At 31.7% G+C, this 22,417-nt stretch overlaps 1 protein-coding gene across 5 annotated transcripts in view; it reads left to right on the forward strand.

Moving 5' to 3' along the window:
- Positions 1 to 22,171, forward strand: part of LOC145266508 (cytochrome P450 7A1-like) — a 153,548-nt gene extending 131,377 nt beyond the window's left edge. For 3 of the 5 annotated variants that reach the window (XM_080122369.1, XM_080122282.1, XM_080122545.1), the window contains exons 2-5: positions 10,040 to 10,134; positions 11,946 to 12,871; positions 15,080 to 15,258; positions 18,420 to 22,171. In XM_080122369.1, coding sequence (XP_079978495.1) covers positions 10,061 to 10,134; positions 11,946 to 12,871; positions 15,080 to 15,258; positions 18,420 to 18,707 — 1,467 coding nt within the window. In that variant the 5' untranslated portion in view covers positions 10,040 to 10,060 and the 3' untranslated portion in view covers positions 18,708 to 22,171. Of the gene's footprint in view, positions 1 to 6,160; positions 6,241 to 7,545; positions 7,978 to 10,039; positions 10,135 to 11,945; positions 12,872 to 15,079; positions 15,259 to 18,419 lie in introns of those variants that run through there. The other 2 variants (XM_080122457.1, XM_080122597.1) reach the window with 2 other exon arrangements.
- Positions 22,172 to 22,417: the final 246 nt, after the last annotated feature.

Raw genomic sequence — 22,417 nt, forward strand, 5'->3', positions numbered from 1 at the left:
GACAGAATTATAGATTCAAAAAAAAAAAAAAAAAAAAAAATTGTTTGCATACCTTATTTTGACGTCTGAATATCAGAACTTCGATTGTGTTTAATTATCCTGCTTTTGAGTTTTGAAGTGTGAAATTCGGTGAATATGTTAAGTAAAATAATTAATTTAAGTTAAGCAAAACAAAAAAAATTTTTTTTAATATTTATACGAAAAAAGCTATTTTAAAATTTTTGATAAATAAATTAACAATTTTTTTTTAGCGAGCCGAATAATGCATGACCATTATTAAACAGGGCATGCTTTGAATAATCGATACCAAAAAAAAAAATTCGATAAATATTGTGCCCTTTGTGTTAAAAATAGCATCTTTTTTTTCGATCCCGTTTGAAAACGTTTGCCGCCTTTGACTATGGTGGACCAAACGCGCTGAAATAATTTTTTTTTATTCTGCTTTAAATTGCCCCCCCCCATTTTGGGGAGTCTGGCCCCCACACACATACACATTAAAAACCAAACGCATACAAATGGTCACCCATCTGGTACTGGCCAGCCTCAGCTTAATAATACATTGAAATTTTCGTCACTGAAAAATAAGTTTTTTTTGGCCTGTTTGGTCTTCCATAGTTTGCTTTTTATCAGACGAAAACGTAAACAGAGTCGATCTGAACTCTACGTCAACGCGAATATCTGGTTACCTATATGAATAAGAGGAATTATTTGAAATTCAGGTACTTATATTATAATATTTTTGCATATTCTCTTAGAAAATCATCCTAAATCTTAGTTAGACAATAAATAAATTAATTAATTATTTCAAAAACCCCTTTTTTTTTAATATTTAAGTACGTTTTTTGTGCAAGACAAAAAATGTCAATTGTTAACTTTTTGGGAAAATTTAACATTTAAAATTGAATTAAAAATAGTAGAAAAAGTTTTACATTATTCTGTTTTCTATATGATAAAATTCAGGGTTTTATCTTTCTGGAAAAAAAAAGTTACTCAGAAATAATGGATTTTAATAAACGTAATTTCGTTTTAAAAAACAACAACAACAACTTGATTTTGCGGCCATTTTTGGCGGTGCCTAATATATATATATATATATATATATATAATATTACTTTTCATTTATTTTTCGTCCAAGTAAGACAGGGTTAAACTGAAGGTCAATTTTAAATGTGAGAAAAGTCCAGCTCTCATAAAAAAGGGCCACGTTGGATTGAAACAAAAGTTTGATCACTTCAGTCTAGAAGGATTTCTCCTTTACTGATCGAAGAAAGAAAAGATGAAGTGCCCCAAACTTGTAGAAAAGAGATATTTTTAACGGCAAATCAACTCTTTTCGGCGTGTGAAAATGCCGGCTTACTTCCACACGTTATGACTTCACGTCGGTTTAATATATTTGTTCAAAATATTACCACGATGACATCTACTCTCTCTCTCTCTCTCTCTATATATATATATATATATATATATATATATATATACACACACACACTATTTTTTACTGAATTTACGTGTGACACCTTTTGTATTACGCTCATAAGCCATGCTTATTTCTCCGAAGAATGAGATTGCTCTATTATTAAACACCACGTGTTTTTACCGGAAACAGAGACGAAAATAGAATCTAAATTTCCCCCGTGTTTTTTTTTAGTTTTTTTTTTTTATTCATATAAGTTGAAACCTACTTGTTTTCGCATGACTCAAAACCTACGACTTTTTTTTTTATTTTCGTCGGTTATGCAATCTGTTCGATTCTTTTTTTTTTTTTTTTTTTTCATATATAAATAATCAGTTGGTCTGAATTGTTTTTCAATATGAACTAAAAATTGAACAACCGCAAAAGGAAGCATTTTATTTTCTGAGATGTGCGTTATGGTTGAGTACATTTTTTTTTTCTTGGCTGAAAATAGGGCAGCTGCTCGATTACGGAACCACATCTTATAGAGATAGAGAGAAGAAATAAGTTTTCTCACTCGTTCGATCGTTCTGTGTATGATGCAAAAAAAAAAAAAAATGTTTCGTATGAAAAATGCATTTTTAAAGCGATTTCCTGTTAATCCCGGCCATACGCTTGCTTGAAATTTCGATATATTTATTTTAAAATATATCTTTTTAACGTGGAATAGTATTTTCTATTGTATCAAGCCTTTTTTTTTGTGTGTATGGTGCTGAGAACTCTTAAGTTGAATTGTATTTAATTACAGCTGTTAAACAGATACATCAAATGTCCTGTCTGTTAGGCGATACAATTACCAAATAAAAAATTAAGCTTAAACAAATTTTAATTGGTTAAATATGATGGGGAATTTGATGCTATGGCTAGTTCTATATTTAAAAAAAATATCACAATGGTATTCTGGGTTAATACTTTGTTTTCCGAACAAAATAAACATTTTACATTAAATAAAAAAACACTCAAATCTTATTCAGTTGGTTGGAAAAGTAACTTACCTTTTGCTGACATGTGTTTGTCATATATTTGTTTTTGACAATTTTTTCGCGCCTTTGTGCATTGTAATACAAACCTGTTTATATATATATATATATATATATATATATATATATATATATATGATAATAATAAATGTAACAAAGTTAAACTTTTTCTTCTTTGCAACTGGTTGCTAATGGTAACTATATTCAGCTAATTACGGCGTGAAATGATGGAAGAAAACGTGTTCATAAAGTTTTGAATGCTCAACTATTAATATTAAATTGCGACACTTATGCTGAATACGAACCGGGCCTTTTGTTTTTAGATGTGATTTTCAATTTAAATAAATGCTATCTTTACTATTAATTAATTGATGGATGAAAGTACAGTATAGTTTTTTTTTTTTGTTTTTTTTTAAATGGTCCCCCCTTTCAATATGTTAAGAATGAGTATCTAAACATTTATTTTAGCACGGTGCATATTCTACATAAGTGCCCAATTTTCTCTACTGGTTTGATTTAGCTTTCTAATGCATAAGGAGTACCTTAATTCCCAGGCAACGTCGAGCATCTCCTCTACTAAATATTATATATATATTGTGTGTATGTGTGTGTATAGATTTTACCACGTGTAGGGTAGGGTATGTGTAAACACGCACCGGCTCGGTTTTACGCACATTAAAAATAATAATAATAATAATTCATATTCTGTAAAATAACAAAGGCAAATATGTCTATTTAACAACGTGTTTATTTATTGTTCAAATACGTAAGAAAGGAAGTTGTGTGCGCGTGGCACAAAAAGAAAATCAAAACAATGTCGTTAACTTGACGATTTTCTCAGACCTAAGTTCTTCCTGCCGATACTGTTGCTATTTTATGACGTAAAAGAGAGGGGGAAATCCGCATAAGGAAGAAAAAAGAAAGAAAAAAAAAAGTCAAAAGCCGCTATCGTCACTTCCGCAAACTCTACAGGTCTTTAAACTAGGTCTGACTACACTTAAGTGGGTTTAGTTCATACTTATTTTTAAAGCACGGGCTTTCCATATCTGGTCTAGCAGCACACACTCTTGCAAAAAATATTAGTTCATATACTTAGCATATAAACAAAACAACAAAGAAATAGGTTTCAGCTTAGCTAAATATTCGAACTTTTAAAAATAATTATATTTGTTTTAACTCCATATCAGATATAGTGATTTCAATGATGCTATAAAAATAGGCAAAATGTGTGCGTAAATATATACACAATGGCAAGTTTTATTTTCATTACATAAAACAGTACGGAACTTTGTTCATATATATATATATATATATATATATATATATATATACACGCTTTATTTTAGAGTCTTTTATGTGATTGTCGTCTCGGACGAATAGAAAATTAAGCACCTTGTGTTTCTTAAGACATGGGGAATGTCCACGTCTCTCAAAATGGTAACTAAAGTTATTCTATTTAAAAAAAAAAAAATCTATATGTATAGTATTTCCGTTCAAGCAATTACACTAGTTTTAGAAACCACATACAATTTTACAGAACACAGCGAATTTTTGTGGGATATAACTTTTGAGAAGCGGAAAATAAGTGCCTCCTCAAAATTTTTCCGCACAAATATATCTAGTAGTCTTACAAATTAAAATTCAATTGCGTTTAAAAAGGATGAATTGCCATACATTATTGTATAGACATGTCCCCTGATTTTTATTGAAAGTGTAAGGGAATGCCACAGTTAAACCAACCAGATGGCCTATATATATATATATATATATATATAATATATATGCCATATAATGTAACAATAACATTAATTTATCGTGTCATTATATGGGGTCGAAAATCAATCGCATTGCATTCAGTTGCAACAGAAATTCAAACCATATCTTTATCTATTTTTTAGTCTAACTGCAAATCCGACATGGATGTTCTAAACGTTAGCGATAACCACGGACATCATAGTTCTAATAAATGCTGCCCAAACTACCCTTTTAAGATTTTATTTGTCCGAATATTTTTCAACTCTATGACATTTAAAGATGCACCCGTTATCATTTTCATCACGGGGGTATCACATAAATCAAGAAACGTATACACAAGAGCGGAACTTTTACACAACGATATTACACACATCAAATATTTGCTAGATTAAGTAATTTTATAAATATCGGTGATGTATGAATTCCATTTGCACAGGTTTATGGGTTAAGGATATTTTCGCTCTGTATAGTACATTTTAAACTGTAACCGTGCAGTATAGCTAACAACCGAAACATAGAAACAAAAACTATGCAAAAATAACTTTAACAAGATGTATTAAAATTAATTTTCTTCCGATCAGCATACTTTAACCATTCTACAACTGTTTTGGATGTTTATTTGTTGAGAAATGTAATTGCGTTTGAAGCTATTTTACGATGTACGAGAAGAGGGGGAAAACATAGTTTGCTTCGTGTCATGGATTAATATTTAACAAAGCGTAAATGAAAAACAATAACTTGCCCATCTCCGGACTAGGGGTAATTTTTTTTTTTTTATTACTTATTCAGGTATATGGAAAATTAAATTTGATGCGTTTAACAAAAGTAATTTCTTGTCTGTTAAGTATACTACACGGTAGTCCAGCGTTTACAAAAAAAAAATCCTGGTAGATATTTCATTGATTACAGAGGTACAAAGAAAGACATAAAATCACACGGAATAGGCTTTTATTTTCCAGCGTATCTTATAACAATTTCTTTTAGTTCGATTTTTAATTTTTTTTAAATTTTCATTACTTCTTTTTCTAACTGTTTAGACGCAGTCAAGTGTCGATTTGATGAAAATGTTTCTGTGGAACGACCTGACTTTGAACTTTCGATACCTGAATATTCATCCCGTGTCGTTAATCACTTGACTATGCGAAGTTTTATTGAAACTGATTGAGAAGTCTGTAAAGTGTTTTCTGTCTTTGGTTTTACGCTTGCTGCTAGCCGATTTTCTTATATAGTTTATTATTTTGCTTTTTTAAAAATATTTTTTACTCTCTTCTTTCAGCGCACATTTTCCGTTTAATAAATGTGATAGTCTGGCGCAAGAGAATCTAGTAAAAAGAATCTTGCCCGCTAGACGATCCCAATTCTTGCCGAAATTAGAACCAGATATGAAATCCGATTGAGATGTATATTTTAGTTTTGTGTTTTTCAAATATTTCAGAAAGACAATATGAATTAAATTTAAGAGTTTATAAAAAAAAAACTCTTGGTATTCAGACCGAATAAAAACGGTGCTGAAATTATAATGTTGTTTAGAAACCCGTACTTAACAGTAAATACGTACATAAATAAATTAAATTGTTGCGGTATCTTTAAACTTAGAAAACCTGCATAAGCACCAATTTTTATCAACCGTGAAATTAAAACAAAGAAAAAACACGGTATTCGTAACATCGGCGGACCTGAACGAGAATCACTCATATAATTTTAACCAGTATTCTGCAGTTACGACATAACCCCCACCCCCGATGTCCCTATATTTAGAACGGCTTTCGGAATACCCCCCAAACTTCGAAAATTATACTACAAACTAAAACAAAATATCAAATTATAGTGCGGGAGTGATTCTCGTTTAGGTCCGGCGTAACTTGATTAATTATATTATACCTAATATATAGCAGTTAAAAAAAAATGATTGTGTAGAATTAGTTGGAATCGAAACCAAACCATATAGCATTCCAGCCTTAGTTAAGTTTGAAAAGTTTGTTAGAAATGACGTCATGACATTGCCAAACAAATTCAGACTTTTAGTACGCGTATAATACAAGATTCAAGCAAGTACACCCGGACAAACGATAGTTTTATACTTACATTTCATATATAGATTAGTTTATACGTTTGATACTGCTGAGTATAGCATCATGTTTATGGGTGTCTAAAATTGAAGTTGGAACTTATTCTTAATTTCATTGTGGAAATGGTCTTCCGTTTATCAAAATGTTAGAGTTGATTGTGATTTAGTCCAACTTTTAATAACACGCTAATGCCCCATCCATTTAGTTGTGTAAAGTGACGTGATGTATTCCCTATGGTCCGCCAGCGGTTCAACAAGTGTACATTTACTCGCCCAATTTAGCGAACTCTATCCGATATCCCATCGCTGTAATATTAACTAATTTATTTAAAAGAAGCGTTATATTTTTAAATAATTCTATATAAACACGAAATAGTCACTTTTAAAAAAAAAATATTTTTTTAGTACGTTAAAACTTCATATATGACAGGTGTCTCTTTGCATATTAATTATATGTTAATACTTATGTTAACAAAAACCCTTGCCTTCATTTTTTTTTTAGATATATATTTAAAATCATTATTCTTAATAGAAAAGCACGGAGAGGGAATGTTTACCTATTCTCACCACAAACCAAACGAGAAATAAATTTTTAAAATGCGTATTTCCATAGCGAAAGAAAAAAAATTGAAACAAATCACTGTCATCTTAAAATTATCTTTATAGCTTTTGTGGATTTGGAACCAAACTCTACCTAAAACTTAGTTAAAACCTCTGTGAGATTCAAATTCAGTTGAAGTACCTTTTGTTATTTATTTTAACGTGCATTTTTTTTTGTATGAAAATGTTATTCACAGAAGAAAGATTTTTATTCATTTATTCAAGACATATCAATAATATAATTTGAACTCTGACAAAAATAATGCTACAAATGTAACCTAGACTACGAAGAGGAAATAAAGAGTGCTAGTATTTGCTGCCCACAAACCGCAGGTAGATGTGACACAAGGTGAGAATTAAACTAGCGCCTTTAAAAAAGGAGCATTTCAAGCTATTAAATTGCAAGGAGTATGAAAATGGACCTTCTAGGATTACCAGGATTAATACCATAGCTCCTCAGATAAAGGGCCGTTGCAACCCAGTTCCCGTTGGACTGAATGTCGGGAACGTATCCTCGACTGATATTAAGCTCTATCTCTAAGCAACTGAAGGTTCGAAGAGATCGCGTCAAGACAAAACTACTTAGTGCACCTATTGCCATGATGCTGATTTACGTAGGCGAAGGTATTAAACCGCACTCACCAATCAAATGAGTCCATTTACACCCATCAGACGTGTTTTTTTTTCTTTTTTTTAATAACCAAGTCGTTGCCTATTCGCACAATAGATCATTGGTCATCCGATCATCCGTCGATCTCTCCTCCCCCTCGTTAATCGACCATTCCCCCTCCCCCTCAACACATACGCCATGATTTCAAACGTCCTGTAATCTTTAAGGAGTTGCTGTAAGAGGAGGCAGATTTGCGAGAAGAGGAGGTCAATCGCCAGCCCCTTTGGGTTTGCTGGTCGACTTCTTTAATACTTGGTGCGGCCTGTCTCACTTGAGATGCATAGTTGACACACACACACACAAAAAAGTACCCGTCCATTCTCTCGGACGTTCAGCCCCTCGGCTGACTATTGCTAACCGTTTCTCGACGCTTAAAAAAAAAAAAAAAAAAAAAAAAAAAAAAAAGATTGACAAGTGCTTTTGTGGAGAGAAAAAGTCCGGACCATAGCAAGTACGAAATTTCACGCAAAAATTGTACTTTTTGTTAGTTAAAAAGTAAAAATTGTTTAAGCCAAACACAAGTTTAAACGTATTTTGAATAGAAACAAACTAAAGACTTCATCTCTTTTATTTCTTTTACCTATTCATTAATTATCAATATGAAAAATGTAACCTTTTTTCGGGAGGCATGCTTTTGCATTAAATATATATTTTTAGTTTCTAATGTATAAAGTTTTGTCTAATGTACATAAATATTATTTAAACCATTAAATGTAACTTTCTAATAGCATACATCGGTGAGTTTTTTTTTTTTTAAACATTATTTTCAAATAACGTTGCCCCCCCCCAACCTAAATTAGTAAAACTCTTTGGTTTTCAATGGTAATACACAGCTTAATGCACGCGCAGCAATTTTCCTTAACATGTTCACGTCAAAGGAAGTCAATTAAACGTGATTCTCTTTAACATATCACTATAACACTCTAAACCTTTTGGTATTTAAATAACTATTTCCCAAGTAGATTTACTATCGTAACCTAGGTCAATGTGCACTCGTTGTCCAACCTCCAAGGGGTGTTCATTCCGAAAGCCGTTCTTAACATAGGTTGGGAGTGTTTATTCTGAGAGGCATTTTTTAATTTTTTTTTTCCAACGCCCCTGTAATCAACTTCTTAAAAGATAAGTCTCTGCCTGGTCCTCTAGTGCACTTTCATATTATTTCTTTGATTATTTCTCAATATCAATTTCAAACTTTTTTTTAGATTTCCCCCCTCCCCAGTTTAAAGGCATTCCTTTCGTAATACTTGAAAAAAATTTTTCACAATCAACCTGCAACTTGTTTTGTGAGCTTTTCGCATAGATTCCGAGATATATATATATATATATATATATATATGTATTTATTTTTTATACCAAAAATAGGTGTCTGTAGACCTTATAACCACGGTGCTCACTGTTTTGATAGACCTATGCATAAATTGTTTACCACAATCAGTTATGAATTTACTAATTAATGTAAGAGTATGCCAGTGTTTCGTTAGAACACAGAATGGGATTAATATACATTAAAGCTACGGCTCCTCTCCGTTCCAACATTGCATCCTTTTCCATGTTTAAGGAATACAATTGCTTCTTCGGTTGTAACCAAATTCTACTTGAGTTGTTCGAATCCACTTAATACATATTCTATTGAAATCAGAATTGAAGCACGATAGAAATGGCATCCCAAGATCACATTATGTAGCCATGGCACCTACTGCAATATTGGATCTGTTAGGTGATTTCAATCTTACAACATCGTATCATATCTGCTACGTGGCACGGATTGTGTGCTCAACGTGCCCAGTTAGTTCTCTATCGAGGTTGGGAGGGATGCTCCCCTTTCACAAATACTCTTGCGAAAGGAATGCACCATCTTTCTAACGACTGATTAATTAAACTAGTCTGGGAAAAAGACGCCGAAATAAAACTAGTCTTTCTCTGCTCATTCTCACAATTATTTCTAGTCTAAAACCTTTCCTTGCTTATGAACACGAGCTGCCTATGCAAGAGAAGTGCAGTTAGTTATTGTGCAACACCTGCTTCGCTTTTCCTTCAAGACAGGAGCGCTTACATGGGGTACTTGTTGTTATCGAAGCTGAAAGGTCTCATTATATATATATATTTTTAATCGCTCCAGAAAATAGCGTTTAAAAACCTCTTCATAGATTTCCTTCTTATTCTCATGTGTATATTTTTAAAGAAAATGGAGCAGGTCATTTTATATCTTTTTAACAGATGTATTACTTCTGAATAAGTTTCAGAAAATGCATTTAAACTGTTTCTGTTTTTCATATCAATATCTTGTAGTCCATGGCAATTTTATAGAATCACTCCCGTCTATAATCGGATGTGTGATTTTCAAGTGTATTTATAACAATTTTATCATTATTTCGCAACTCCAACCATAAACTACATGACTTTTGTTTTGAAAGTTATCAAATACATATGGGAAAACTCGGAGAGTGGAGCTATATTAAAAAAACATACTTTTTATTTTATGTGAATAAAATGGTCAATATTTTTCTTTCCAGGATATCCACAAAAACTGCAAAATGCTGGTGCTTTATTTAATAACCTTTACCATCATTTTGGCCATGATTTACAAAAAATACATCTTCCGACAACAGTGAGTATTTTCTTTTTTCTCCCCTTCATACTCTATGGTTTTATTTCTTTTTCGGTGAAGCGGTATTATATAAATTATACAACAATTTAGTCCAAGTTATTGTGCAATCTTTTCACCCAAAAGTTGTAATAAAGGTCATTTTTATTCGGAATCTTTCGTACAACCAAGTGTCATTAAAAGAAAAAAAATTTCTTTGCTTAAAACGTTTTTCTCTTCTCTTATCTGATGTTAAATTATTAATGCAGATTTTGACAGAAATAATACAGCTCCGTGGGAAATGAAACTAACGTAGTTACATCAATAATTTCAAAATAATTAACTTATTTCTACGTGATTTCTGGAGTCCAGTGAAACCTTGAATAAAATAGACCTATTTTATGGCGTAGTTTATAGAATCACTCCAGTTCTGGAACTTTTTTCCTTTGTAGCTTATTTTATGCACTGAAGTGATCATATGAATATAAAGTCCAGTGTTGAATAATTTCCGTAATAGCTATCCTTTCGACTAGAAATGTTTTTTATCATTAACAGTTTAAAAATAAATAGTTTAGTTTATTGTAAATTACTGAAACCTAATTATTACTCCGATTATTAAAATTGTTTTCAAATTTGAATTAATATAAATTCGAACAAGACCCGCGTAATTTATCTAAATTATAAAACTGTATACATTTATCGATTCAAATCTTATGTTAAAGAACATCTGCGTTTAATTCCACTGTTAATAATTATATTAATATTGAAAACGACTTAATTTTACTATTGGTGATTGATTGGTTGATTTCCTAACAAATTATAAATTGCAATTACTGTAAATCTCTTAAAATGTCTATAGACATACCTTCCTAAAAACTGAACCTTAAATATTTTGCAATATGATATACAATTTAAAATGTATCAATGTTTTTAATAAAACAATTTGAAGCTTCTACCAGAGTTTATTTTAACTCGTTGTTAGGCGTTGACTAATGTAATTAGCCTTGTTTAAACATCGTTGGATACCTCGGTTTTAAGTAAAGAATTCTATATTATCCCCGACCAGTTGTGACATAATCACTATCATTTTATTTCACTTTGATTCTATTCGAAAATTCACGAATTTTGATATAATGCTAAAACCTCATTCATGTGTTACTAAGTCTTACTGCAGTATCATAGCTAACATACAATTAAAGCTACTTATGCAGAGAATGTTCTGTGTTATTGAAGTGTTAACGTTGTACGGTATATTCTGCTCATGAAAAAGTACAGAATAGTTACAAAACACCCTCCCCATGTTAAGAATAGGTTTCTAAATAATGTTTGTTACTCATGCACTTATTGATCCGTGCTGAAATAATAACGTTATTATTTAAAAAGCTATTCTTAACATGGGGAGGGGAGGGTGTTTTGTACCTATTCTGAACTTTAACCTTACAATTGAATAAAAAAGCATAAAACTTAAACTTGGAAATACGATTAAAAAAATAGCGCGGATCACTAAATGCACTAAGCACCTAATGTTTATATTTTAGCACGGTACCTTCTCTGCATAAGTATCAAAAGAAATATCAATTCAATATACAGTGAAGTGTCGATAGAAGTACACAACTTATAGGTAGATAGTTTGTTTAATTAAAAAAAATAATTAGAAAAATTACAACTGATTTGATAAAAACAATATTCAATCTCAGAATTCAGGATATCTTATGCGTTTTGTGATATCAGTTTATAGGTAAACATAAACTATTATATATATATATATATATATATATATATATATATATATATATTGTAATTTTTACTAATTAAAACTTTTTTTTTTATTATAGTCGAAAGGGAGAACCCGATTTGGTACCTGGACATTTCCTTTGGGGCAACGGTGAAAGTTTCCGAAATAACGCAGTTGACTTTTTACACAAAAGCCAAAAGAATCATGGAGACATATTTACCATTCGTTTCTTTCATCAACGATTAACTATCATCATGGATCCCCACAGCGTGGAAGCGATGAGCAAGGAACGTAAATTTGATTTTGAGGCTATTCAAAAGCAGGTCAACATGAACGTGTTCAGTTTTGTATTGGTCAATGCTCGCAAAATGATAAAAGAGGCAGGCAAAACTGTCCGCGGTTCCTACCTGGCAACTGCTATGCGACGCTACGCAACGCACCTGGAGGAGTCCTTCAATAGCGTTCTGAAGATGGACAGCAACGAGAACGTCCCTTCCGACCAAACGGACGGTCTTCGTAAATTCGTTTCTAAGACCAACTTTGCCGCCATGTTTTACACGATTTTCGGACGTAGCGACAACTCTGAGTTTGAACCGGTCACCGTCTACCAGTGTTTTGATGTCTTCCACAAGTACTTTAACTATTTATGGCTCGGCATGCCCATCATGCTGTTTCCCAAGGCGACGAAGGCTCTCCAGGTTCTCTGCAAGCAACCGAAATCCGACGAGATCCTCGCACGCGAAGACCTTTCTGACTACATCCGGTATTCCACAGAGTTCATGAAGTCGCACGGGCAGTCTGAGCAGGACATCATGGGTCACAATTTAGTTTACCTGCACGTCAACTACAATACGTTCCGCTTGTCATTTTGGTGTATGTATTTCTTGCTCGCTGACCAGAAAGCCTACGAAACGCTTTACAATGAAGTCATGGCTACCATCAACAAGAAAAGAGACATGCGAAATGAAGATGAGACTGGGCCAATTGTATTCAACTACCAGGAGATCGAAAAATTACCAGTTTTGGGTAAGTTAACGTTCGTTTTTAATTCAAACTTCGAGTACTTCTATCGAATTTAAACCACATTTTTAAAATCCTAATCTACGTTTAAGGTTTAGTTCGGCCAAAATCTGTTTGATTCGGTTTAAATTCTGTAAAAAAAAAGTTTTTTTTTAAATTTGTTATTTTTAAGATGTTTTTTTTTTTTGTAATCTAGCTGTATAACTACGGTTTGTAATCTGGGTAAGGTACTTGTAGTTTTATCAAGACATTAAAAAAAAATGAAAATATTGAAAAAAGGTTATATTGTACGTATCCGTTTTGGGACGAAGTTCTCAGAAAAAAAAATTCACTTAAATTCATCAAGTAGTTTTTTTTTTATTTTTTTTTTTTACAGCGAAAAAAAAAACAATTTATGATACCGAGCAAAAGGTTCGATTTTTAGGAAGAAAAGCAAGTAATAAAGATGGGGAGGGCGTGTCGGCGCTTTACTTTGCGTTATCTCCCCGTGGCGTGTTCAAAAATTCCATAATCGCCGATTTCAACGCGCTCTCATAAAAACGTGTTTTTCCGCTGTAAAAAAAATTAAAAAAAAACAAAACTACTCGATCAAATTAAATGAAATTTTATTTTTCGGAGATCTTCAGAACCAAACGGTTTCGTACAATATAATCTTTTTCGATATTTTCATTTTTGAATGCCTTCATTAAACTAAGTACCCTGGATTACACTGAAGTCCATAGCTGAAGAGGATATGTGGATTCATACTCTTAACTATTGCGCTTTAGAGAAAGTATATTTTCAGTAGCCGGCAACCGACTGTGCTCTATTCGTTTACGAAGAGCTGTGAATTATGTTTAGTAAGTATTCCGATGGGAGTGGAATAAACTTGCGCATCAAGTAAACTTATATACAGTAAACTTTAACATAATTATGACGTATATCATCACTTGCGCTCTACATGTTTAACGTCATATTTCGAGGAATGAGGAGTTGCATTACGCAAGTGGTTGAGATCCTTGTATAACCCTGATCTTGCAGGGGTAATCTGGAGATTGACCCCAGTCATAATTTTGCCTGCCTGTCTCAATCGAGGAAGAGGGCAATCTAAACCTATGGCGAGATATTACAAAACGTAGGGATCAGAATGTATAAAATAATTTAGGTGAATGTTTTATTATATACTCTCAATTCTGATGGTTTCTATGTTTATTTCCGAGTTCCATAAAACACCGATTTTTAAACTCCAAGTTGGCTATGGGAGTGATTCTATAAAATTGCCTAATTTTATGTAAATCTACATAACAAGCGCGTATGAAAACTTTTTGGACCATGGTAAAGTAATAACGAGGCAAGAATTGCGTGATGACCAATCCATCATCAAAGGGAAATGGGTTTACTGATTTTGCTATGAACATATTTTAACAATACTTTTCCATTTTTTTTAAATTGATACAATCTTTCTCTTTCCTATCGTACACGCAACGATCACAATTTCTGAGACGGTTGAGAAAATTGAATTACATCGAGTTCTAAATATGTAAAATGTTTTTGAAATGATCTTCGTAAATAGATGCTGAAGGTTGGTCCATTTCTCACAGTAACTATTAAGTCAAAACTCTATACTTTAATTTACCTTTAAGAGTAGACGCACTATTATTTTTTCATATACAAGTTCAATCGGAAAGGGAACTAATTTGCATATCGCGTTTGAAAAGAGACATTTTACGAAGTTATTTGTTACTGCTTTTAATTCGAATTTATTTTAATATAAGAAATAGTTAGGTTTGAATACTTTTTTTTAGTTTCTATAAAAAACAGCAATTGCGTTCAACTATTCGCATCCGTCTCTTTAGAGTGTACTACGCTATTTTCAACAATTTGCGATTTATTTCAAAATTTGAAGTGAAAACGCATTTAAATTTTTTTTCGTTCACTTTTCAAATATGAACACATTTGTATCGAGATCACCACAATATTAAACTTTATATATTTGTAGTAATGAATTGCAAGCGTTTGTTCTTGTTTATAACCGTTATGAATCGAACGTTTATCTTTTTTAACTAATATTAAATTGTCTCAAGTAGAAAAAAAAACTGCGAAGCAATAGCGAGACCGCCCAGCCAGCTATTCATCTACTTAATGAAATACTATGTAAATATCTCGTGCATATTTCCGATTCAAATGGTTTTATCTAGTATATTAACCTGTATTATATACGATTTCCTTTTACAGATAGCATTGTCCAAGAAACCCTTAGAATGTGTAGCGGCGTGTTCATGGTACGTTACGTAACAGACGACTGCGATTTCAAACTGGACAATGGTAAAGTCTACACAATTCGCAAAGGAGACAGAGTTGCTATCTATCCACCAGCTATTCACAAAGATCCCGAAATCTTCGAAGACCCATTGGTAAGTTCGCTTGCTATCATTTTAAGGTATACTTCAACCTTCATACTATATGATCATAAAATCCATATGCGAGATATATATATATATATATATATATATATATCTATATAACAAAAGAAATTTCGCGCGGCAAACATTAAAGATGGCGGTCAAAGCGGAATGCGGGAAAAATTCCGTGTAAGGATTCAAATGTTTGTGTCGTTTTTTCATTTTTCATGCGCATGCGTGAAATGTTATCTGAATAAGCGAAATATCACATCAGAACCATTTAGGTGGCCATTTTCTTTGGATTCTGACTTTTCGGATAATGTTGACGTATTTAAGCATGCTTTATCAAGTTTACATGCATAATACTAAATGGATTTTAAATCCAAATTATTTCAGATGTAATAAGAAAAAACAGCACACAACCATTTTAATTCCTATAAGAATTTTTCTCCTAGCATTATGCATTGCTCGCAACCATTAATGTTTGACTTCCTTACTTCTTTATAGAGGGGACACATTAAACCGAATGCTTCCGTCAGGATTATTTTTGCGGACGTCTCCTCTTTTTTTTTTTTTTTAATCCTTACCGCATTTGCGTCGATCTATTCTACACGTGTATTTTCGGGAAGATGTATTGATTTGCCGTTAATTTCTAGGATGCTAATTATGTTTCGTTGGTAATTTTAATTCTCTTCTTCGCATCTTCTTCCCTGTTTCCTTTGTGCCAGAAACGGAAGCGTTAGATAAAGCATTGCCGCCGGCTGATGAGTTCAACTAGAGCATTGATGGAGTCTGTCAGACTGGCTCCATTAAAAACTGCTTTGCTCTCTCTCTCCCCATAGTATAAATGGCCAATCTAAATATAATTTCAAAAATTAAAACCAAAGACATTTCCTTTACCGCCCTCGCAGCAAAGCCTAACGTTTTACTTTGCTTTTATTTTATTTTTTTTTTTACATTTTTTTTTTTTTTAGTGTTTCAAGTATTTGTTCTTTTTGTTGGTTTTTGCTTAGATTGCTGTTTTTTGTTTCAATTTCGTGTGCAATACCTAATAAAGGTTTTATGTAGCAATTAACCATTAATAGTAAAGGCCACTATGCCACTCAAGGATAAAGGTTAATGAATTGAACAGGAGGGCAGTGAAACAACATAAGGAATAGTGAGAATGGTTAAGACTGGCAGGAAATTTTTAACTGGACGGCTTAAGAATTTAACCTTGGACTTGAATGGGCAACTACTGTATTCAATTAGTTTATAACTTTAACTTTTATATATATATATATATATATATATATATATATATATATATATATATATATATATATATGCCTGTTAATAATGGGCAACCCAGTTGATTTTGAATCAGGGCTTTATATTAAATTGACGTTTTAATATAGTTTGTGCTTATTTTAATTTATTTATTTTGCACTAAATACTAACGTCTATGAATCAATTAATGTACCATAACACTTAATCCACCGCACCTTATAAATGGGCTGATCTGGCTAGAATTTTGATGGAGATTCATTATTTCCGAAAATAGAATGGGCGGGCGGATAGGCAGACACACATACATATATTAAACAATTAAAGATTAAGCAATTGTGGGATATATACTCTCAATAGTGTCTGTATTCAAATATATATATATATATATATATATATATATACACCCACTTTCAGTATTTTTAATCCCTTTCTGAAAGGCCATATTATCTATTTTGCTTTCCCTGATGCCTAGAGGTCATTTGTCCAAACTTTAAGCCCTGTTACTTGACATTGTTCCTTTCTATTTGTTGTTTGACGTGGGCTCTTCAAATACGAGTCGCTGTTTATGTAATCGCCTGTCAACCGTTTGTGTTTTAAATAAGGACACCCATCTCCTTGCGATGTAGTCGGATGAATAAACTATTTAGAGAGCGATAAATTGTTTTTAGATAAAATAGAAGTGCTTTCGGTTAGTTTAACAATAGGAAGCTCACGGCAAGTGCGTCATTCCCCTGCTTCAGCGTTAGTGCAAAAGAACGAGTGTATGCGTGTCTGAATGCGTCAGGACGCATATTTAATTCCGGTAAATATCATTTTCTCGGCTTTTTTTTTCTCAATCAAAAAGCTTATATATACCGTAGCAGGTCGCCCGGCATTGCCCGGTCGTTTAATTTTCATTTTGTTCCGATTTTCCCCGGCTAAATCCCAAATATAAAATTTCCCGTGGATTCGAATACCCTATATATTTAGTTTCATGTCTGTAAACCAAAAACTGACAGGAGTTTGATAGGCAATTTTTTAAAACACACACACATATGAGAGAGAGAGCACACAGTTTCTGTTTACTATAACCTTTTTACGCAAATATTACACGAGACATTTGGCATTTGTAAGAAAATACTTAACAAATTGAACCACAGAAATAACCATTTGAGCTGTATTAAATTTTTTGTGGTAGTTATGCTTGCCCAAAGTATATACTTCAACCTTCAAAATCATGTAGAGTATCTACATAAATACTCGTAATAGTTAACTAAAGATGATTATCGCATAAAAAAAAACTAATAGGGTATTAAATTATGAAAATCAGATCATTTACTACTGAATGCACTTCATGACACATATAACAAAGTTGTATTTTCTTTTTAAATAAATAGAAAAAAAAATTTTTTATATGAATATCAAAACACAAAAAAAACAAATTTATAATACACACTCGAGCCGCATGTATCTAGCGGGGATGTATATTGCTGATTGGAGAGACTGGAAATTTTTCCAATAGATGCATGGTTAAGGATTTTGTCATCAGTGTTTCATTCCAAAAAGGAGTTCAAATTAAAGCATCAATTCATAACGCACTTTTTAATTCAACGGTTTATAAATTTTACCCGTTTTTAACGGGCTTTAAAGTCTAATACGCATTGGATTATTTTGAAAACCTGCCTTTTGTAGCATCAAGCAAGGGGACATATTCTAATCTGAAACGTCACTATATAATCAGTGGCGGAAATGGCTACAAAAATTTACGATCGGCTTAATTGCATGTGTCCTTAATAATTTTGAATTCCCTTAAGACAGTTCATATCATGTTTTACCTTGATGTAAAATCGTTTGCGTTAGCCTAAAATAAGTTTAGATTGAACATTGTTATTCATGTAATTTATTTATTGTTTTTTTGTTTACAGGTTTACAAATTCGATCGTTTTATCGATGCCAAATTCTACAAGAACAACAAGCAATTAAAGAACCCCGTCCTCACCTTTGGTACCTTGTGTCCAGGCAAACGATACGCACTTTTGCAGGCTAAGTGGTACATCTTCAGCCAAATGAACACGTTCAAAATGTCATTGGCGAGCGGAGAGAAAGCGGAAATGGACATTAACTACCACGGCCATGAAATTCTACCTCCGGTCAAAGACGTCGACATCCACTACAAGTTGCGAGAAGACTATCAGCAGATAACTATGCACTGAAGTGATAGAATAGATTTATAAAGAAAAACAGAACTGGATGTGCAAGGTGTACATATTTAAAAAGACTTTCTGCAAGAGAGAATATGCAAAACCCAAATAAATGAACAAAACAAAACTTTTTCTTTTTCGAGAGAGGAAATAAAACATTTTCCAATGAAAAAAATAAAATTGAAACTGAACAATTTAGTAGAAAATAAGGGAAGCAACATGTCTCGGTAATTAACTAAAAAAAAAAAAAGATTTAAAGCATCTAAGTGAGTGCAGAAGATGTGGTCTTGTCGTAGGCAAATGGAAGCCATTTGCAATTCAAGAGGGGCACTTAGAGGTTATTTTGAAGAAAACAAAAAAAACACTAAAAACTTTTGATAATAAAGATGCCACTTTCGTCCACTCTTTCAAATAATAAAAAAAAAGAAAGTGAAATCGATAAAAAAAAATTTGAAAATTGCACTTTAAAAAAGTGTGAAAGAGGAAACGCAGGACACTCACAGAAACAGATTACTGTTTTAATTTATAATCTATTTATTATATTTATTGGTACTTCGCAGGTTCTCTTATAAGAACACGTCCAGGAGTGAGGAAAAACTACAGCAACAACAAAAATGGCATTTGTAAGAAAATAATTTTTAACAAATTTAACCACAGAAATAACCATTTAATTGAGCTGTATTAAATTTTTATGGTAGTTATGCTTGCCCAAAGTATATGCCTCCACCCTCAAAATCGACAAATCTTGTACTATCAATTTTTTTTGTAATTATATTTTTAAGTTAATTTTTATTTGAAAAAAAAATAATCTAGCTATATAAAAGAAAACAAATGTACATTTTAAGGGTGATATTTAAACACTTAATCGAATACTAGATGTAAGAAATGTATTCTTTTCCCCCAATTTCTTACAAACGAAACCAAACATAATTTATTTTTCATGTTTTTTTTTTGTTTTTTTTTATATTTTATTTTAAACATTTTGTCCATTACATATTTAAATACAATTCCCCATATTTATCTCGAACTACATAAATTCATTGCACGTTTACTTGTAATTATTAGAGACATGGAAGAAAATAAAACCAATTTTTTTTTTTATACTTATTTGCACACATTTCCCTACGGGTTAAAAGATGACATGTTGCCTTGCAATATGGCCAATTCATAAGTAGTTTTTTTCTGTGATATGTTAAGTCTCTAGCTATCGTAACCCAAACGTTATATGCGTATATTTCTATCTTTACGAATATGACAAATACCAATTTTAAGACTTGAATCTCTGTACACGTCTATTAATTCCGGTAACTAATATATATATATATCAATATATATCTATTTATTCTTTGTATAATAAATTCTGTAAGCTTGTCCTCATGGTGTATTTATATATTGCTGTATTATACTTGACGACAATGCATAATTGACTTAGTGTCTTGCATCAATTAATTGCAAAATTCATTTAATTTCTAGTTATTTATAGGATAGTTTGATTTCTAAAAAATTTTTAAAGTTGTTTTTTTTTTTAGGGGGTAGGATGTTTTGTTAATTGTTAATTTTCTTTTTCTATTGATATTAGTAATTATAGATTGTACCTGGATTTGTATTAGGAACATTTATTAGAAGGTTGTTTGCGCAATTACCTGATATATAACGTCATATGACTCCAACGATAATGAAAAAATAAGAAAAAGAAATTATCACTCTTCACATATCAAAGTCTTCTTTTTCTTTACCTAGTGTTTATTTAATGTAAAATTTCGTTATTGAATTTCCCCGCCCTTAACCTACGTTCCTTGTGAATTCTCTTTAATTTATTTGGCATTTTTTTTTTTTTTCGGTGTCTTTTTGAATTTAATGAATAAACGAGTCACAAGGAAATTTATCATATCAAAAAATAAAAATGCAACCAAACGAATGTTTAATTCGCAATTTTATGTTTACCAACAGCGTAACACAATTAAAAGCAACATTATTTTAAACATTACCTGGGCTACTCACATTATGAAATTTTTACTTTTCGTTTAACTGTAATTTTTTCTTCCATAAAGAAAATTTGCAGTTGCCATATTGTTTTGCGGATTAATCTATTTAGATTTTTAAATCTTTTTTAGTCCAAGACTTAAAAATAATTTTCAAAAGTTAAAACTTTAATTCAAAATACTGTTAAATTTCATTTCATCTTATCATAGGCTATTTTTACGTGCTGTTTTTTTTTTTCTTTTTCTTAAGCGGCACTTTTTCTTTTTCAAATGCATTACACATACTGAAACAAATTAAGAACAAAAACTGCATAGGCGTCCAAGACTGAAAAGTATGATTGCTTGATGTGCATTATTTATAATTTTTGAAGAAACTTGATTGTGATTAAGTTATAATCGTTTGTAATAATTTATGTAATTTACATTAAAAGATTAACGCAAACCATTTTTAAAAACATTCACCCTTTGGTGTTATTTTTCTATTCTGTTGTGTGTTAAGGGTCGGGTTTAATTTCTTTTTTTATTTAAAAAAAGAAAAATTGCTGAAATGCATTAATAATAATCTGCAAAGTTTCAAGTAGAGAATATATCCAGAGATTCGTTTTTCTTTTAAGCCTAAGTTATTTTTTTTTCGTAAACATAGTTCTTGTATGCTCTATGTTTAGATGCGAAGGAATCTTTTATCTGTGCATGGAGTATGTGCACATGGAATTACCTTCTATCTTAAAATGCCGTTAATAATTTAATCTAAATTTCCAAGTGTTTATTTTTATTCCTCTGTCCAGATTGTGTAGCACAATGGTTGTGGTGTTAAACTAGTATACACAAGGTCTAACACGTATTTTCACAAGAATTCATCCAGATAAATTCTATTTATTGTTCTTACGTACCCCTCATATCCTTTTAGCGGTCAGTCTTGAAGTAATTCGTGTTTTTCATTTGATATTTACTATTCACACAACTATTTAATATTTAAATATTTTTATTTATTCTCATTAATCCGTTATTGTATTTTTCATGCTTCAAGCATCGCTTTTTTTTTCTCGATATCCGATTTATACATTAACATTTCGATAGATAATAACGAATTTGCATACTGCAGCTGCACTTAAGCATGATCATCCCTTTTATCGTAAAGCCTGTGAACGTGTAATATATATATATATATATATATATATATATATATATATATATATATAGTGGCCTTTATGAATCTAGTCGTTTTGTTTCGTAGACGACCGGTGACTTATCGGGTCACGGGTCGTCTCGATAAAAAAAATCACGAAGGATATTTTCCTCTTGTTTGACTGTCATCCACTGTTTGGTTGTTCTCATACGATTTTAATGGGTGACGTCATTTAGTGTTCACGGTTATGTTCCACTTAATGGATGATGTCATAGAACGATGAAATCATCCAGTAGTGCGCACGTTGGACAAATAAACCAGCTAGATTCATGGTTATATATATATATATATATATATATATATATATATATATATATATATATATATATATGCTTACGTAATTGAAATCATGTCCTAGCGATTACGTTTCATCATAACTCAAAGGGTAGATAAAAAGATCCGCAGATCTGCAGTTGTGTTAGCTAAACTACATGTCTATATAATACATATTTATAAAGCGGTTTCTAGTATGGAGCACTTTTGAAAAATATTTTTAGTTTTTTTTTTTTTGGGGGGGGTAATGAATTTTTTTCAAATTTCTTTACTAATATATA

The sequence above is a fragment of the Euprymna scolopes genome, chromosome 1 (genome assembly GCF_053919585.1).
Source record: "Euprymna scolopes isolate OS-2025 chromosome 1, ASM5391958v1, whole genome shotgun sequence".
Lineage (NCBI taxonomy): Eukaryota > Metazoa > Mollusca > Cephalopoda > Sepiida > Sepiolidae > Euprymna > Euprymna scolopes.